Source organism: Leptosomus discolor, chromosome 6 (genome assembly GCF_034619465.1).
Source record: "Leptosomus discolor isolate bLepDis1 chromosome 6, bLepDis1.hap2, whole genome shotgun sequence".
In the NCBI taxonomy this organism is placed as follows: Eukaryota; Metazoa; Chordata; class Aves; order Leptosomiformes; family Leptosomidae; genus Leptosomus; species Leptosomus discolor.
The window spans coordinates 67,644,189-67,660,797 of record NC_141396.1 but is presented as its reverse complement, the minus strand read 5'-3'; the positions used below and the strand labels follow the sequence as shown (position 1 = coordinate 67,660,797).

Sequence of the window (16,609 nt, the reverse complement as noted above, 5' to 3'; positions counted from 1 at the left end):
GGCCCCGTCCCGTCCCCACAAAAGCGCCCTTGTGCTGGCCCCGTAATTGCTAATCATCAATCACCATTAATAACAGCTGATGAGGCGGGAGGGGGAGGCGCCTTCCCAGGGGCCGGCCGCGCCGGGGGGAGCGGGGAGCCTTGCCCCGCCGGAGCGGGCGCTGAAGGAGGAACTCGACCGTGATGTGCGGAAGATGGATGAGAGCAGAGGGCGACACCCCCGCCCGCCTCCCCTCCCCTCCCCTCCGCGGCCCGGCCCGGCCCCCCCGCGGCGGGGCGGGCGGGCGGGCGGCTCCGAGCGCGCCTCCACTCCGCCGCGCCGAGCCAGCGAGCGGGCGGGCGGGCGGCAGCTCTCGCCGGGCGCCAGAGCCCACGGGAGGCGGCGGGCGCGGGCCGGGGCCGGGGCCGGGGCCGGGGCCGGGGCCGGGGCCGGGGCCGCGGCGGCGGCGGGGCCCGGCGGCGGCGGCGGCGCGGCGAGTTGGCGGCGGCCCGAGCTCGCCGGAAAGTTGGTGCCGGCTGAGCCGGCGGCGCCCGCTCGCCATGCAGAGACCCAGCGGCCAGGGGACAGCCTTCTCCATCGACTCGCTCATCGGGACGCCGCCGCCGCGCTCCGGGCACCTGCTCTACACCGGGTACCCCATGTTTATGCCGTACCGGCCGCTGGTGCTGCCGCAGGCGCTGTCCCACGCGCCCCTGCAGTCGGGGCTGCCGCCGCTGGCGCCGCTGGCCTCCTTCGCCGGCCGCCTCACCAACACCTTCTGCGCCAGCCTAGGCCAGGCCGTCCCCTCCATGGTGGCGCTCACCACGGCCCTGCCCAGCTTCTCCGAGCCCCCCGACGGCTTCTACCCGCCGCAGGAGCTGCCCCCGCCGCGCGCCAACCCCGACGCCGGCTGCCGGCGGGCTGCCGAGGGCCTGGAGGCGGAGGAGCTGCCCCCGGGGCGCGACAAGGGGCCGCCCGAGCCGCCGCTGCACTTCCCGGACCCCTTCCCCGGCCTGGCAGGTAAGAGTGACGCGGGCCAGCCCCGCCCGGCGGAGAGCAGCTCTTCTGCGGCGAGCGCCGGCCCGCCTCGCCCGGGACTTCCGCGGGCCCGAGCGGCCCTGCGGCGGACAGCGCCGCCCGCCCGCCTGGTCCCTGCCCGGGGTCTCCCTGTCGCCCCAGCGGCGGCTGCGGGCGGGCGGGCGGCACCGCTGGCTTCTGAGCTGGCCAGGACAGGAGCCGCGGAGCCGGGGCCGCTGAGTACCGGAGCGCGGCACGCAGGACGGCGGGGCCTGCCGGCAGCTGTGCTCACGGTCTGTCCCGTCGGGCTGAGACGGCAGCATCGGGCCGGTTCCCCTCTGTCCCGGGCCGGCTCCGCAGGGCCCGCAACTTTCGCGGGTGGGAGACAAACTCTGCTCGCCGGGCCGGGGCCGCGGGGCTGGAGAGCCGCGAGACCCACCGCTCGGGGTGGTCGCCCCGGCGGGGCACGGACCGGCTGGCGGGACCGCAGCGGAGCGGGCGCCCGGAGCCGAGGCCGGCCCGGCGGCGCGGAGCTCTCCGAGGTCCTGGCACTCGGCCCGGGGCGAGCGAGGCGGAGGGCAGCGGGGCGCCGCACCGTCCCGGGCCGCAGGACTGCGCGCAGCCCTCCCGCTCCCACTCCCGGTCCCGGTCCCGTTCGGCGCAGCCGCGGTGCGGTGCGGGGCTGCGCCTTGTCTCCGGCTCGGGGGTCTCTCTCTTACCCGTAGCCCGCCCCGTGCCGGGCTCCGCCGCCCTGCCGGCGTCGTCGTGCTGCGGCTACCGGCGCTCCGAGCCTCTCCCGAGCCCGCGGCGCGGGGGCGACTCGCAGGGCAGGTCCCGTGCCCAGGCGGCCGCCCCGCTCCCTGCGCTGTCCGGGGCCCCGCTCCTCTTCGTCTCGGTCCGCCGCCCCGCGCTGCTGTGTCCGCGGCCTCGGCACCGGCTTTGCCCGACGGCGCAGGCAGGCGGCGGCCCCATTCCCGGCACCCCGATCGGTGCCGGCGGGGAGGCTCCCGCTGCCTTGACGGGACCGCAGGGTCCTCGCCTTTGTGAGCCGCGGCCGCTCCCCGGGGCGGGCAGGCATCAGCCTCGGTGACTTGTTGCTCTGTATTTCTCAGCCAGCTCCGGCTCTTGCTCTCTTCCACCTCAGCTCCTGCGGCACGGGGCTCGAGGTGTCCCTTCTGCGGCGAGACTGAGACAATCCAGCTGCTGGCTCTCTCTGGCGTGGCCTGTCCTGAGAGCCGTCTCCCCCAGTCACCCCTGAGATTTGCCTTTGTCTCACAGGCTTCCCGGCATGGATGCATGCTGAGAAGTCTCTGCTGCTTCCTGCAGTGCTTGGCTGTTTGTTCTCCATCCTCCCTTTAGTCTCTCCTGGGTAAGCCTGGGTCTTTTCCTTGCCCTGCCTTGTTCTTCCCTCAGAAGACTTTCCCTCTCTCAGGTACCCCTTGAACCTCGTCCCTCAGCAGGAAAACTGGGCATTTTGCCTCCCCATTGCCTTTCTGGGTTTTGGGGGCTTTTGGTACTCCTCTGGTGTCCCCAGGCCTCTGTGCTGAATCAAAAGCCCAGTGCAATCTCGTTTTTGTTGTGACAGTCTCCTCAGGATCAGTACTGCCCTGGCCAAAAGCAACTGCCTGTATGACCACATCTTCCCTGTCTATGGGGAAATGTACTGCATCGTACTTGATGCTCCCTGGCTCCTCCACAGCTAAGCCAAACATTTTCTCTCCTCCTGAGGGACTCAGATGAACTGTCCCAGAAAGTTCCGATTTCCAATATCAAGAAATCGTATCTCTAAGACTTGCCCTGTTGTGACTGGCTCATATGATGGACGGAAATATGTCTTGCTATCACTGTTCATTCGCTGCTGCCTATTAGCTGTCTCTTAGCACTCTGCTTGCTCTGGAGCCATGAAGGATGCTTGTCCTTCTGCACAAGCATGTGCCCACGTGGACCTGAGTCTGTTGGCTGCTCAGCCCATGACCAAGAGGATTTGTCAGGCCAAGTGTGCCCACTGTCTCCTTTACCCAACGTTTCTCCTGACTGTACCAGCCAAGGCCCTTGGAGATGGACAATAGGGTTTGTTTTACCAGCCATCTCCAGTGAAAGTTGCTTTTTCCACAATTAAGGGAGAGAAAGGTGATATGTACCAAAAGGAGGCATCAAAAACTATCTATAATGCAGTTTGTGCTAGCATCCTATCTGTGGCCCTGGCCAAAAGCAATTGTCCAGGGAAGAGTAAGAGAGCTCAACCTGTGCAATACTTTCTAAAATGACACTTCCCTAGCATCCGACCACCTGGCACTTCAGGGGCTTCCTGAGCCACGTGTTGTTTCTGTACATTTAGTAACCTTTGACCAATTCCTCTTCTGTGACCTTATCTAATCTCCCCTGGAGTCCACCAGAAAGGAGAGAGAGACTTGGCATCAGCCACATCCTGGGGCAAGGTGTTCCACAGATCTCCTCTACAGAAGAACGTGTGAAGAAGAAATGCCTACTTTTGCCTGTTTCGCTGACATCAGGTGAATTACACCCTAAAGTGACTATTTTTGTCCCTGGTCTCCATTAATATCTCCGTTGTGCAGGTGTCTATGGAGACAAGTTTGGTTGCTTGCTGGACCAGCCAAAGGAGTCAATGTCCTATTTTAGGGCCTTTCTCTGCATCTCCTATGTTTTAAACTTGCTTCCTTCCAGCTGTTGTCACACTTCTTGGGAGGGGAGAGGACTGTAGGGAAACTGGTGGTAAGAAGCAGCAAAGCTTGGAGTCTAGTTTGTTACCACAGCTGCAACAAAGAGTATGACCCCCAGAATAAAGGTACTCAACACCCCCCAGCTCTCCACACTTCTGAGAGCATGTTTGTTCCTGAGCTGTAGAGGTCTCCACCAAGATCCAGGCAGTGGTCTGAGAGCCTCTCTTGCGTTGATGTAGTAACTGCAAATTCAGTCAGGGGCAGGGTGCAGGTTTGTGTTTTTCCCTAACACAAAGAGCTCTTGTGGGCTTACCAACACAGGGCTCTTCTGGCTGTCACAACACCCGTTCTTGATCTGAGTCCCCCTGCTGCCGCTTGAATAAGTTTGTCACCTGTGACACAAAATTCTCCTCACCGTGCTTACCATATCCGTAATTATTGAATCACAGAATGGTTTGGGTTGGAAGGGACTTTCAAGGCCATCCAGTCCAACCCCCCTGCAGTGAGCAGGGACATCTTCAGCCGGATCAGGTTGCTCAGAGCCCCGTCCAGCCTGACCTTGAAGGTTTCCAGGGATGGGGCATCCACCACCTCTCTGGGCAGCCTGTGCCAGTGTTTCACCTCCCTCATTGTAAAAAATTTCTTCCTTAAATCTAGTTTGAAACTGCCATGTTTTAGTTTAAAACCATTAACCCTTGTCCTATTGCTACAGACCCTGCTAGAAAGTTTGTCCCCATCTTTCTTATAAACCTCCTTTCAGGACTGAAAGGCTGCAATAAGGTCTCCCAGGAGCCCTCTCTTCTCAAGGCTGAACAACCCCGCCTCTCTCAGCCTTTCCTCACAGCAGAGATGTTCCCTCCTTCTGATCATTTTCGTGCCCTCCTGTGGACCTGCTCCAACAGGTCCTTGTCTTTCCTAAGATCAATGAACAGCTGGAACTTTGTGAAGAGCAAAGCAATGGGTCAATCCTATTCCTCCTCTACTGCCTTCTTGATTTTTCAAAGTCACGACGCTTTGCCTCACGACAGCTTCGCTTCCTGTTCAAAGGCCTTGAAAGTCTCAGTACCCTCTCACCAAATGGGTGGGTTCCCTTGCCTCCATTACTTCCTTGATGGGGACATAGAAGATGACTAACAGACCAATATAACATTTTTTCTTTGTGAAAACCTCTGGTGTAGTATCTATCATCATATAGTTCCGAGTTCCTTACTCCACCCCAGACCTTCTATAAGGCACAAATGGCAGACACATTAGTCTGCTAGAGACCATTTAAAATTTGCAGTCTGGTTAAGAAGAGTGTATCTAGAGATAGTACCTGTTTAACAAAGTGACATGTGGCAGCTGGTAGCTCAGCCATCTTCCAGTCTCTCGGGGCACAGACTGGGCCTACAAGAGCAAACTGCCCGATCAGCACTGTTTGATAGTGTGGCTGATGGGATGCCGTCCTCCATCACCGGGGAAGGGCAGGGTCAGGGCAAGACCTCTGAGCACTCTTGCTGAAGACAATGACATCCTCATAAGAGCTCTCTTACCTTGTCAGGCCTTGTGATCTGACGGACAGGGATGGTACACAGAAATGAAAGCTCTCCTTTTCTTCGGCAAAGTGCTTGCATGAGACTGCGCGTTGGCAGCCAACGTGCTCCATGCCACCTGCTGCTCATCCTCAGCCCCACAAGCACAAATTCTCTGGGCCTTTACTATACCCCCTATGCATATGGGAGATTTATACCTCTGCCCCTGCCCCTCAAGAAGGAAGAGGTTACTGTTTATTCTGCGGCAGAATAGAGATGAAGTTGTTTCTTTCCCGCTGCATGAAGCAGGAGGAGCAGGGACATGATTCCAGATCTCCAAAGTCACCCACCCACTCTCAGGAAGCCACAGACTTGCTGCGGGACTGGCAAGGAGTGTGGGAGCTCCACAGCTACCAGGCTCCTAAGAATGTCTCCTGGGCTCAAGCAGTTTCTTGCATTTGCTGCTTGTGTATTTGCAACCCTGCGCCTTCAGTCATCTGAGGGCTGTTCTGCCCTTCCCGCCAAGGTGAGGTGTCCAGTGGCCCAGGGTGCACGTGCCAGTACCCGGACACTGCTTAGAAGCTTGGAGAGCTGCTACTTCTCCTTCTGCATGTAGGATTATACTAAGAGTGGCACTGCTTCAGGACCAGCTCCTTCCAGCAGTGATTCCTGCCATTGGGTCAGACTTGGAGAGTTTGCTGGGCTCTACTAGTCTCAGCATGCCAGAAAAGCTTCTTCACCTGCTTGTGCATAGCTGTGGGTCCTCTCCCTCCATGACCTCTGGCTATGGCCAGGACCATCTTCTTGCTCACTCTCCCGTGAGGCCTTTGTTTCAGCCCTTCTACCAAGGAATTGACTGGCTTCCAGGCCTCTTTCCTCCCCGCTGTTTCCCACCCATGTCCTCCCTTGCTCCATGGCTATTTAATCATTCAGGCAGCAGTCTGGGACACCAGAAGCTTGCAAGAAGGAGATTCGTACCCCTACACCCTATCAATATCCTTGCAGGCAATGCAACAGAGGTGTCTGAGGTGGTCTAAGCGCTTACCTCCTGTTTGGGTGGCCTGGGACAAGATCCTGTCTGTTGAGGGATGCTGACAGTCTCTAGCCTGCTCCTCTGCACGGACTGGCGGGGGAGCTAGGCTGCCTAAGCACCCTGTCCCCTCGCTGCGCAGCTCTGCTGTGGTGCATCCTGGGGTTAGGGAGGGAGACCTGGCAGCAGGACACCCCACGTCCTGTAGAGCCCTGCAGAGAGGTTTGCTGGGCTGGAACCGGCCTGGCTGCTGTTTCCAGGATGGTCCTTCAGCTCCTCTTGGCTGTCTTTTTTCTGGGTGAACGGCACCGATGGGCTGATGCAGTGGGACGGGGCAGAGGGAGGGCTGAGCGGAGAGGCACGGTACAGCCTTTCCGGCCGCAGAGCTCCGGGCGAGCCCCGGGAGGGCAGCGGCGTGCTCCGCTGGAACGAGGCGGTGATGCTGCTGCGGCCGGGCTGCGGGACGGGATGGTGGCAGCTGCTGCGGCGGCTCCCACCCGGGGTGCCTGCGCTGCGCCGCGTTTGGCGGTGGTGCCGCACGGAGCCGGCCAGGCCGCGGGCAGCACTGGGGTCTGGGACGAAGCGGCCGCCGCCGCTGCAGCGGGGCCGGGGCAGCGGCGCTTGCGGGAGGCGGCGCGGGTGGCCCCGGCGCTGCGGGGCCCCGGCGGCCGCGGGGGAAGCTGGAGCTGCGGCCGAGCGCCCCGGGGGCGGGGGACGGGGGGGAGCCCCCCCGTGGCTCCGGGGGACCCTCGGGAGGGCGGGCGGGGGGCGGCGGGCCGCGCCGGCGGGCGCTGACGCTGTGTGCCCCGCAGACGGGAAGGCGTACAGCTCGGACGAGGAGAAGCTGGAGGTGAAGTCGGCGGCGACGCCGAGTAGCGAGCGGGAGGAGGAGAGCTCGGCGGGCGACAGCGAGGAGGAGCCCTTCCTGGACGGGGCGGCCGCCGCCGCGGTGGGCACCAAGGGCAAGGGCAAGGGCCCCGCCGCCGAGCAGGCACCGCCGGGCTCCGGGGCCGGCAAGAGCCGCCGGCGGCGCACGGCCTTCACCAGCGAGCAGCTGCTGGAGCTGGAGAAGGAGTTCCACTGCAAGAAGTACCTGAGCCTGACGGAGCGCTCGCAGATCGCGCACGCCCTGAAGCTGAGCGAGGTGCAGGTGAAGATCTGGTTCCAGAACCGCCGCGCCAAGTGGAAACGCATCAAGGCGGGGAACGTGAGCAACCGCTCGGGCGAGCCCGTCCGCAACCCCAAGATCGTGGTGCCCATCCCGGTGCACGTCAACCGCTTCGCCGTGCGCAGCCAGCACCAGCAGATCGAGCAGGGCGCCCGGCCCTGAGCGCCGTCGGGGCTTTCGGACCCTGGGGCGGGCGGGCCGCCGGCAGCGGAGGGGCCGGCGCGGCGGGGGCGCGGCCCGGGCGCCCGCTCGCACTCCTCTGTACATGTCCCTTATTTATTCCGTGTAAACTCTGTACATACGGCAGCGTGTTCATCTGTCCCCCGCGGGCCTCGGCCTCCAGCCGCGCCGTGGCGGGGCCGGGGCCGCGCTGCCCGCGGCCGCCCGCCCGTGTATAGCTGTGATTTCAATAAATTATTTTCTATGGAGCGAGGCAGCGTTCTTCCGCGGTGCTGCCCCCCCGGCCGCGCTGCAGGGACGGGCGGACGTGGCCAGCGGCGCCCCGCGGCTCCCGGCCCGGCAGGGACAGAGACGGGGGAAGGGACAGGGGCAGGGACCGAGGCAGCGGGCGGCGGCGCCGACCCCGAGTGGCGGCCGCGGGGGGCCGAGGAGGGCGTGAGGCTCCGGGACTCGCTCGCTCCTCGGTCGGGGCCGGTACCGGAGCCTGCGGCCCGGGGAGCAGCGGTGACCTTGCGGGCTCCACGGATCCCGGTCTCGTGCCAGTCCCGAGACACGGGAGGGAGCAGAGAAGGGGAGGGGCTGGGGAGCACCCGGGCGCGTCCCCGGGTCTGCCTGCCCGGCGGCCGGGAGGTGCGGGGGCCGGGGCCGGAGTCGGGACCGGGGCCGGACCCGGGACCAGTTCTGGGGCCGGGGCCGGGGCCGTCCTCCGCCGCCGTCGCCCGCAGCCCCCGCAGACACCGCCTGCCCGCGGCCAGCGGCGCTCCCCCAGGGTGGGAGGGACGTGTTCGTTGCCCCCGAACCCCCGAGGCGGCTGCATCCTCTGCCCTGCCCCGGGACAGCCAGCATCCCTGGTGCCCCAGGCCCTGGCGCCGGAGCGACCCCCCCCCCCGCCCGAGATCCGCTCCGCACGAAGGCAGATTGTCACTAGCCCTGAAGGCAAAGCCCTGCCCGTCCCCGGGGCCTCGTGCCAGGACCTGGCCTTTGCTGGCTGTGGGCTGAGGAGAGGTCCGTGACAGCAGCCCCCTTGGCCCCTGCCCGACGCAGGCAGGATGCCTGCCTGCTGTGCCCAGGGCTGCCCCGGCACCCTGTGCCAGCTCTACGCACGCTCAGCCCCACATGCCAGCAGCACCTCTGAGGCCCGGTGATGCGATGCCTGCTAGAAGAGTCCTGCCTTGACGCTGTTCCTCCTCCCTCAGCCCCGACGAGCACACCCCAGCCCATGGGGTGTGAATGAATGGAGAAATCCTGCTGCAGCTCAGGCACCTATTGCCTCCTAATCCTGGCTGCCAGGGCTGCCTGCCCCGCGGCTAGGCTGAGGACAAGGTAAGGATCTTGCTCTTCCTTGGAAATCTCAGCCTGTCTCACCAGTATCAGCTGCTGCTGAGGCTGTGCAGCAGTGAGCAGGGCCAGGGCGGACCGGGTACCGCTGGCAGCAACACACTGTCTCCTTTCCCCAGCCTGGAGCAGCTGCTGGGTCTCATTGCACTGATGCAGCAGAGGGGTTTCAGACTTCCCCAGCAACAGCTCTCACATCTAGACCAGCCGCAGCAGAACACTCTGCTCTTGAGAGCTATTGCATGAGATGATGCTTCTGAAGCCAGGGGGTATCTCACATGACTGAGCCCAACCCTAGAACCTGATCAAAATCCAGTCTCACACAGGGCACAGCTGCATGCACAATCCTGAATCAACAGTGCAGAGGACCGTGTGATTCCACTGCTAACTGGATGTCCAGCCATGAAAGCCTCTGCCGCTGGCTTGACGACCACCAGCCAGCCTAGCCCATGGGGCAAGGGAGTTCACGCATGCTGTGCAATCCCACCAGAGGTTCCTGGACAGGGAAAAGTCTCTCTCTCTCCAAGGGTGTGTGACATGGTGCTGCTGGGACATCAATTGCTCCGAGGTTTGGTATGGATTTGGGTCACACAGGGTCCAGTTAGCCATTGGCACCCTTCCCTGGGATACACAGCGTGTAAGATAAGAGTGGTCAACATCCCTGACAGCCAGCCCCGACTTCACCTTCCTGGGTGCCGCAGCAAGGGCTGACATGTCTGCATGCTGCCTGGGGGGTTGCTCCCTCCCCATGGCCCTTCCGTCTTCCACAGGTGCATTCTGTTAAGCTGGAGTGTGGACCGCCATGCTCAGCCTGCACAGCTGAGTCCTCCTGCAGGGCCCTGAAGCCTCAGAGCAATGGTGGGTGACTCTCCCTGCCCATTGGCTGTGGGTTCTGGCTGGCCTGTGTGGGGACAGCCACAGCACAGAGCAGAGCAACTGTTAGGACAAAGCTGTTCTCCTGGGTGTCCTAGGTGGGTGCTTCTTTCCACAGGGATGCTTGTTGCAGGTCCCGAGACAGTTCTCCAGGATCGTTTTGTGACCTGAATTTCTGAGCACCTGCTGGGGCAGCAGAGCACAGCTGGCTTCCCGCAGCCACAACAAGACAGGTCCTGCTCTGTCCCCTGCACCACTGACCTGGAAAGCAGAAAGCATCCTCGTGAACTGTCTGGCCTGGTGCTGCTCACAGCACCACTCCAGCATAGGTTTATCCTGCTCAGGTAGCAACATCTGCTGGCATTCACTCCAGATCAGGAGAGGTAAATGTCCTCTGGCAGTTGACCCCAGCTGCCTTGCCCTCAGGGGAGCTGGCAGGTCCCTTGAACACGAAGTGGTCGAGCTGCTTGCACCTGAAAACCACAGCTCAGGTATTCCCTGCTTCTCCCTCCTTGGGTCTGGGTTGGTCTGAGGCCGAGACTGTTATCTACCCTACGTGGCTGCAAAAGGGGACAACATGCCACTTGCAGCAATTGCAATAGCTCCTGCCCATCAATTGATGTACGTACATCTAGGCCAGCTCAGGGGCGGGGGTGGGGTGGGGGTGGGGGTGAAGGATAAAGCAATCGTGCAGCTATAAGCGGTGCTCTGTCACTATAAATGTGTCCACATGAGGGGTCTGTGCCACTGCAACCTAGCACGGCACAGCAGCACAAGATTAAGCACAGCACTCTGGAAAAATGTCCACAGCTCCAGGGCCGGGGCAGTGACACTGCAACAAAAATTTTATTTTAGGGTCCAAGGATCCCCTTATTGTCACTTGGCATTTCTAGCTGAAATGCTGGCTTGCTATGTCCTACTCCAATGACAGCATCGTTTTCTTATGTTCTTAAAGCATCACCCCCCACATATTGTGCACACCATTGCCAACCTGAACTCTGTGCATAAAGCACCCTCCCCCGGCTGCGCACTTGTTCATTGGCTGCCTGTAGAGTGGATTGGAGAATTGGAGCTTTCAGCTGCTTAGAAGTTATTTGGGTTTTGGCATTTTTTGTTGTTGAGTTAGATCAGTCCCAGAGCCAGTAAACAATGCAACCCTACAAACAATCGTGTTAATGTAAGTGCAAGTGCTGCAGAGAGGTGCAGCTCAGTCTGGTGCTGATGGAGGTGACAGACTCTGCTGTCACCAGGGGTGTTGGAGAGAGCTGCAGAATAGCAGAGCGCTCCTTGCTCTGTGCAGAACACAGCTCCCCTGTGAACCTTGTGCAATGCAAAGAGTCTGGTGCCTCCTGAACAGCACAGAGCAAAGTGCTGCAACACACCAGCGAATGGCACTGCCCGTGCTGCCCGAAGTGGCCACAGCACTTCCCCAAAGAGACGAGCTGCTGGGGCAGACGGTGCAGTGTGCCCACAGGTTGGAGCATCATTTGCTGAATCATGTGTACTGGGGTGGGCAGGAGGAGAGCAACAATGAAAAACTGGGCAGCAAAGACAGATCCTGGCATGACAGAGTCATGCAGATGGGAAGGGACCTCGGGAGGTCTCTGGTCCAACACCTGCTCAAAGCTGGTCATGTTAGATCAGGATGCTGAGGACCTTCTCCAAGCTGACTACAAGTATCTCCAAGGGTGTGATCCCACCTCTTCAGGCTCCTGTTCCAGTGTCTGACCACCTTCCAAGTATTTTTTTCCTTGTATCTATTTGGAACTGCTCATGCATCGCCTTCTGTCTGTTGTCTTGTGTCCTGGAGTAGGAACTGGGGGGAGCTTTTACGTGGGTAGCCAAACGCACACACTTGTGCAGATGCACGCATGTGTGTGTGTGTGCACAGAGTAAAAGGTAGACACATAGAGGTAAGTATATACATGGACATGCATTTATTTATACATATGTTTATACATATATATACACACATGCATACAAACAAGACGTATTTTGCCCTCGTGAAGCCAGTTTCACCATTTACAAGGGAATTCTCTCTACCCAGACCTGCCCATGCATTTACCAGGACAATGGCTCTTGAAGATCTAGGAAAGGAGTAGTGATTGCGTCCCAGGGGGTATTTATTCACTCAGTGGTCCCTCTCAGGAAAAGGTTTTCAGTGCAACAAAGCTGGTCTGTAGCATTCTCTAACAATGGGCCACAACATGTGCTAGTGCTACTGTTATTCATTAGTCAGCCTCTCCTGGACTTGCTCGGATGCTTAGCTGTTCTGCTAGTGGCTCACAGAGCAGTTTTCCAGGAGGTCACACTGGGCTTTTTTTTTTTCCAAAGCTGGTGTGCAGTGGTGGCTGTGAGGGGCCCTCCGACCCCAGTACAAGCAGACTTGAGGCAGGGCAGAGAAACGCTGCCTTGTGCTGCACTCTGCTGCCCTGTGGGGGAACCTGTGCTACTGGGGGTTGCCTTTAGGGAGCAGAACACCTTACTCCTGGCCTTGGTCAAAAGTACCATGTGGGTGTCATCGCTGCAAGAATCCTGTCATGCAATGAACCTATACCCTGGCGGGGAGAAATTGGCTCTGACTGCACGTGGGCAGGAGAGGAACAATCTCCCTTCCCAACAGCCCGATAACTGGGAAGGATCATGAGGTTCTCCCAACCACCTTCAATTTCTTTACAGCCAGCTCCACAGCAGCACACTGAGTTCAGGGTGCAGCTGCAGAGGGGATTCAGTAGCTAGTCTGGTCATGGTTGCATCAGAGTGCAAACTCCTGGTGGGTGCATCTCCAGTGTCAAAGGAAAATGACTCAAGAAGTCATCAAGAGCATGCCGGAGCTGGGGCTTGAGAGGAGACTGTAGCTACACTCTGCTGCTGCTCACTCAGGTGCTGGGCGAGTTATGAAGCACTTCAGGAGACTGCAGTGCTTGATGACCCCTAGCTAGCCAGGACTGCTCAAACCCTTCCCAAGCAGGGGGTCCCACTCACCTGCCTATCCTGGGCCTTTCACAGCCTACCAGCTTGTGCCAGTGGCCTCAGCTGCCTGGCTGAAGTCTTCTCCAGAAAGAGGGCTTTGCGAGGGCCTGTGCTGTGGACTTCTGCACCTACAGGCAGGCCAGATACCGACACATGAATGGGCAGAGGGTGCAGGTGCTGTAGTGGGGCATATTGGTGCCATATCTTGGTAAGCACAAGCCAAGGGAGCTGGGACATTGTGTCACACCACTGCCATCTCTTTCAAAGAGACAAGGCTGGTCGAAGCACAAAAATGCAGACCAGCAGCATGATCTCTGCACTGGCCATCTCTTGTAAATGCACCTCTGCATCTACCCAGCGTGTGGTCACAGCTGCCTCAGGGCAAGGTAGTACTGCCCCACGCCATGGCTGCTGCCCTCCTACGTACCCTGCCAGGAGGCTGTACCAGCTCAGCTAGGGCTGCGAGAGGGCCCATGGGGCTTTGTTTGCAAGTTGTGCCTCTTGGAGCTTGTCCTGGCACGGTTCTGCTGTGCCCAGGCTCCCTGGGAAGTGTTGCCGACCTGTGGCATGGCTGGTTTCCAGCCTGGGGCTGCATACCCTGGATGTGCTCATGGCATGATGCTGCATCCCTTGCCTCTGCCCTTCAGCACCGACACCCTGCTGCAGCCACTGCTTCAGCTCAGTAGTGAGAGTGGTGCCAGTGGCTGTGGCAGGGTCTTTATGGTGCTGCCAAGGAGCTGGAGTGGTCACTGCTGCTGCTAGGGGCTGTGTCACACAGGGCCAGCCCCAATGTGCTGCTGCCCCAGCACACTCCTGTGGTGTATAGAGCAGAGTGGAGGGTCCGCCTGTGCCCTCCCTGGCACCAGCCTAAACACAGTCACAGCAACTCCTGGCCCTAAACACGGACACAGCAGCTCCTGCCTCAGCCTGTCCTGGCCCGGGACTGTGTAAAGCCATACAGGTGACCTTGGCGCTGAGATGTGCTCAAGCAGTGGGATAATGCTGGGCTGGGGCAAGGCAGGGCAAGACAGGAGTGCTGCTGCTGAGACCAGGCCCCACTGCTGGATGGGGGCATGCTATTTTTCTTAACAGGGACGCTATAGTACAGTGCAGCAGCCCAGAGGCTGCCCGTGACCAGCGCAGGCCTTTGCACTGGGGCAGCACACTGGTGTGGGGTGGCAGTGCGGCCTCCCCCAAGGAAACCAGGGCCACTGTGATGCCAGTAGCCCATGATGGGCTTGCCTGCCCGTTCATGAACTGGAGAAAAGGGCTTTAGTCTTGGCTCTTTAGGACCACGTCAAGAGCCCAGGAGGAAGCTGCTGGCGCTCCCTTCCCCTGGGTGCAAGCAGAGGGGCAGCCCCTGGATCCCCAGCACCCGTTTGCAAGATGTGGGCAACAGCAGGGCGCCGGGTCTGTCTCCACAGGTCTGCGTGCTGGCAGCGGTGCCACCACCAGCAGGACCTGGCGGGGCTGAGGCTGCCCCAAAGGGGGCTGCCCGGCACCATGGGCACCATCTGGCCCAGGAGGGGCTGCTCAGGGCGTGTGTCCCCAGGTCTTGTTGGCGTGGCTGCTGCTCCCAGCCCCGATGCCAGGGCCAGCCCCGAAGGCAGAGTGTGGGGCAGGTGAGGGGTTTCACTGGGGACGTGGGTTCCGGGACTGGCCCTGGAGTGGGTCTGGGCTGTCCCGCAGGCCGGGGTGCCCCAGTGGGTCAGGGCAGGGCTGGGATGGGAAGGGAGGCGCCGGGGCTGGGCCGGGCGGGATCCCGCATGGGAGATGATGTATGGGCAGATGTATCAGATCGCACAAGATAAACAAGCAGTGAATTTCATCAGGGCCCATCATGGCTTTAATTTGGCTGCCTAATGAGTCAGATCCAGCCGCGCAGATAAAAGTTGTCAGAGCCGCAGCCCTAATGAATTTCTTGCCACTTGTAATCAAGGCAGCTTGTCTGAGGGGGATGATTAATGGGCCCCAGAGGAGCTGCCGTCCCTCGGCTTCCATTCCCGCTAATGCAGTCGCCAGGAAATTAACCAAACCCAGCACTGGGCTGGGGCCAGGGCCGTGGCAGGGGCACCGCTGTGCGCCCGAGGGAGAGAGGGGCCGACCCGGGCACAGGTGGGGAGGGCTGGGTCTGGGACCAGGACCAGACAGGGACCACGACACCGGCACATGCAGCCAGCACAGAGGTGAGTTAAGGGACTGGTGGAGGGCTGGGGCCACCATCTGCAGCCACCAGTGTGGCAGCCCTCTGCCATGCGAGGGGCACGTGGGCAAGAGGGCTCTGGAGGGGACTGTTGAGGGGTACCTGTGGAGGTGGGGTGCTGGGGGGGACACAGCAGGGTGTCTTGGCACCTCCCCTTCTTACAGCACCGCTATGCAGGCTTGGGGACCCAGACCCATGCCCAGTCCCAGTGCAGCACAGAGCCTGGACCCAGGCACGGCACGAGGGGATGCTGGAGCCCCAAAGTGTCACTTGTGGTGTGGCCTTGCATGCAGCCAGCGGAGAACCGGCAGCACAGAGCTCTTGCTCTGCCAAAAGCTGGGAGAAGCACGTGGCATCAGGGACAGCAGAGCAGACCCGTGGCTCCCTTCACTGCCCAGGGGCTGTCTGCGCCTTGGGACTGGATGACCCCAAGTCTTCTGCAGCAATCTTTTTGCCACGGCAAACCATGCAGGCTCTTAGCTCGCTGGGACAGCCCACCAGTCCTTGCCCATCTCCGCCTTCCCCCCCCCCCCCCCCCCCCCCCCCCCCCGGCAGCTTCAAACTCACTGTATTGTGCACAGGGACTGGCTGGCCTCAGCACTTCTGACCTGGCTTGGCCCCTGCCCAGCACACACCTCTGCTCTGCCCATTGCTGAGCCTGCCAGAGCCGTGCATCCCTCTGGGGCCACATCCCTGCATTGTCCCATGGCACCTGGGGCTGACACACCTCCCCTTCTCATCCCAGCACTCCGCCGTGTCCACCAAGGGGCCTGGCTCAGCACAGGACTGCTGCTACCAACTCCTGAGCTGCAGAAGAAAGGGCTGAATGCTGGGATGGAAACCCACCAGACCTTGCAGAGCAGGCAAGCAACAGACAAGGGGCTGCACTGGAGGCCCAAAAGGCAGCACACAGAAAAGCTGGCCTGGCAGGAGGTGGGTTGCTTTATTGGCCTTTATCTCCTCGGCTGCAGATAACACACACAGGGCAACTCATGGCAAAGAAACACTATATACAGAGTGTCCATATAAATATTTCCAATGTACATTTTATACACAAGTGACAGAGACGTTCCACAGCAGTGGCCAAGGCCTTGGGATTCCAGCGCTCAGCTGCAGGCTCGGCCCAAACCAAAGGGGGACGCTCATCTCCTCTCTCCTCTTGCTCAGACAGAGACCAGCCCCGCCTGGGCAGCACTGGGAGCCAGCAGGGATGCTCTGATGGAGACACTGTGTATGGCTTTGGGGCTTGAACCTGGAAGGACAGTGACTCTATAGACAGACAGATACAGCTGGGGATCCCGGAGTGACTGTCCTCTTCCCCTCTAAGTCACCAGGGAAGATGGAGAGGCCTTTGTCCAGGGGCTGTGTGGGAGAGATGCTCCCTTTGCATCAGCATGTGGGGAGCGGTTCCAGCGAGCGGCTCCCTCCCTGCACTGGTCAGATGCAGAGAAGCACAGGGGTGCAGTGGAGAAACACGGACCTCCTGCTGCCCCCCCTACCTCCCCACTGCACTAGGGGTGCCCAGCAAGGATGACATGGGAGGGAGGCCAGGAGAGAAGCGCCCAAACTGCCCGACTGTTCGGGAGAGCGGGTGCAGCCATTGCCCTCCCCAGTACCGGCTGCGCAGGGGAAGGTCGCACAGCTGAACTGCCTCCAGCC

The 16,609-nt window shown here is 60.7% G+C and overlaps 1 protein-coding gene across 1 annotated transcript; it reads left to right on the top strand.

Moving 5' to 3' along the window:
* The first annotated feature begins 539 nt into the window (after positions 1–539).
* Positions 540–7,548, top strand: GBX1 (gastrulation brain homeobox 1). The gene is made up of 2 exons (XM_086467235.1): positions 540–999; positions 7,031–7,548. The coding sequence occupies exons 1-2, from the start codon at positions 540–542 to the stop codon at positions 7,546–7,548; spliced, it is 978 nt and encodes a 325-aa protein (XP_086323361.1).
* Positions 7,549–16,609: the final 9,061 nt, after the last annotated feature.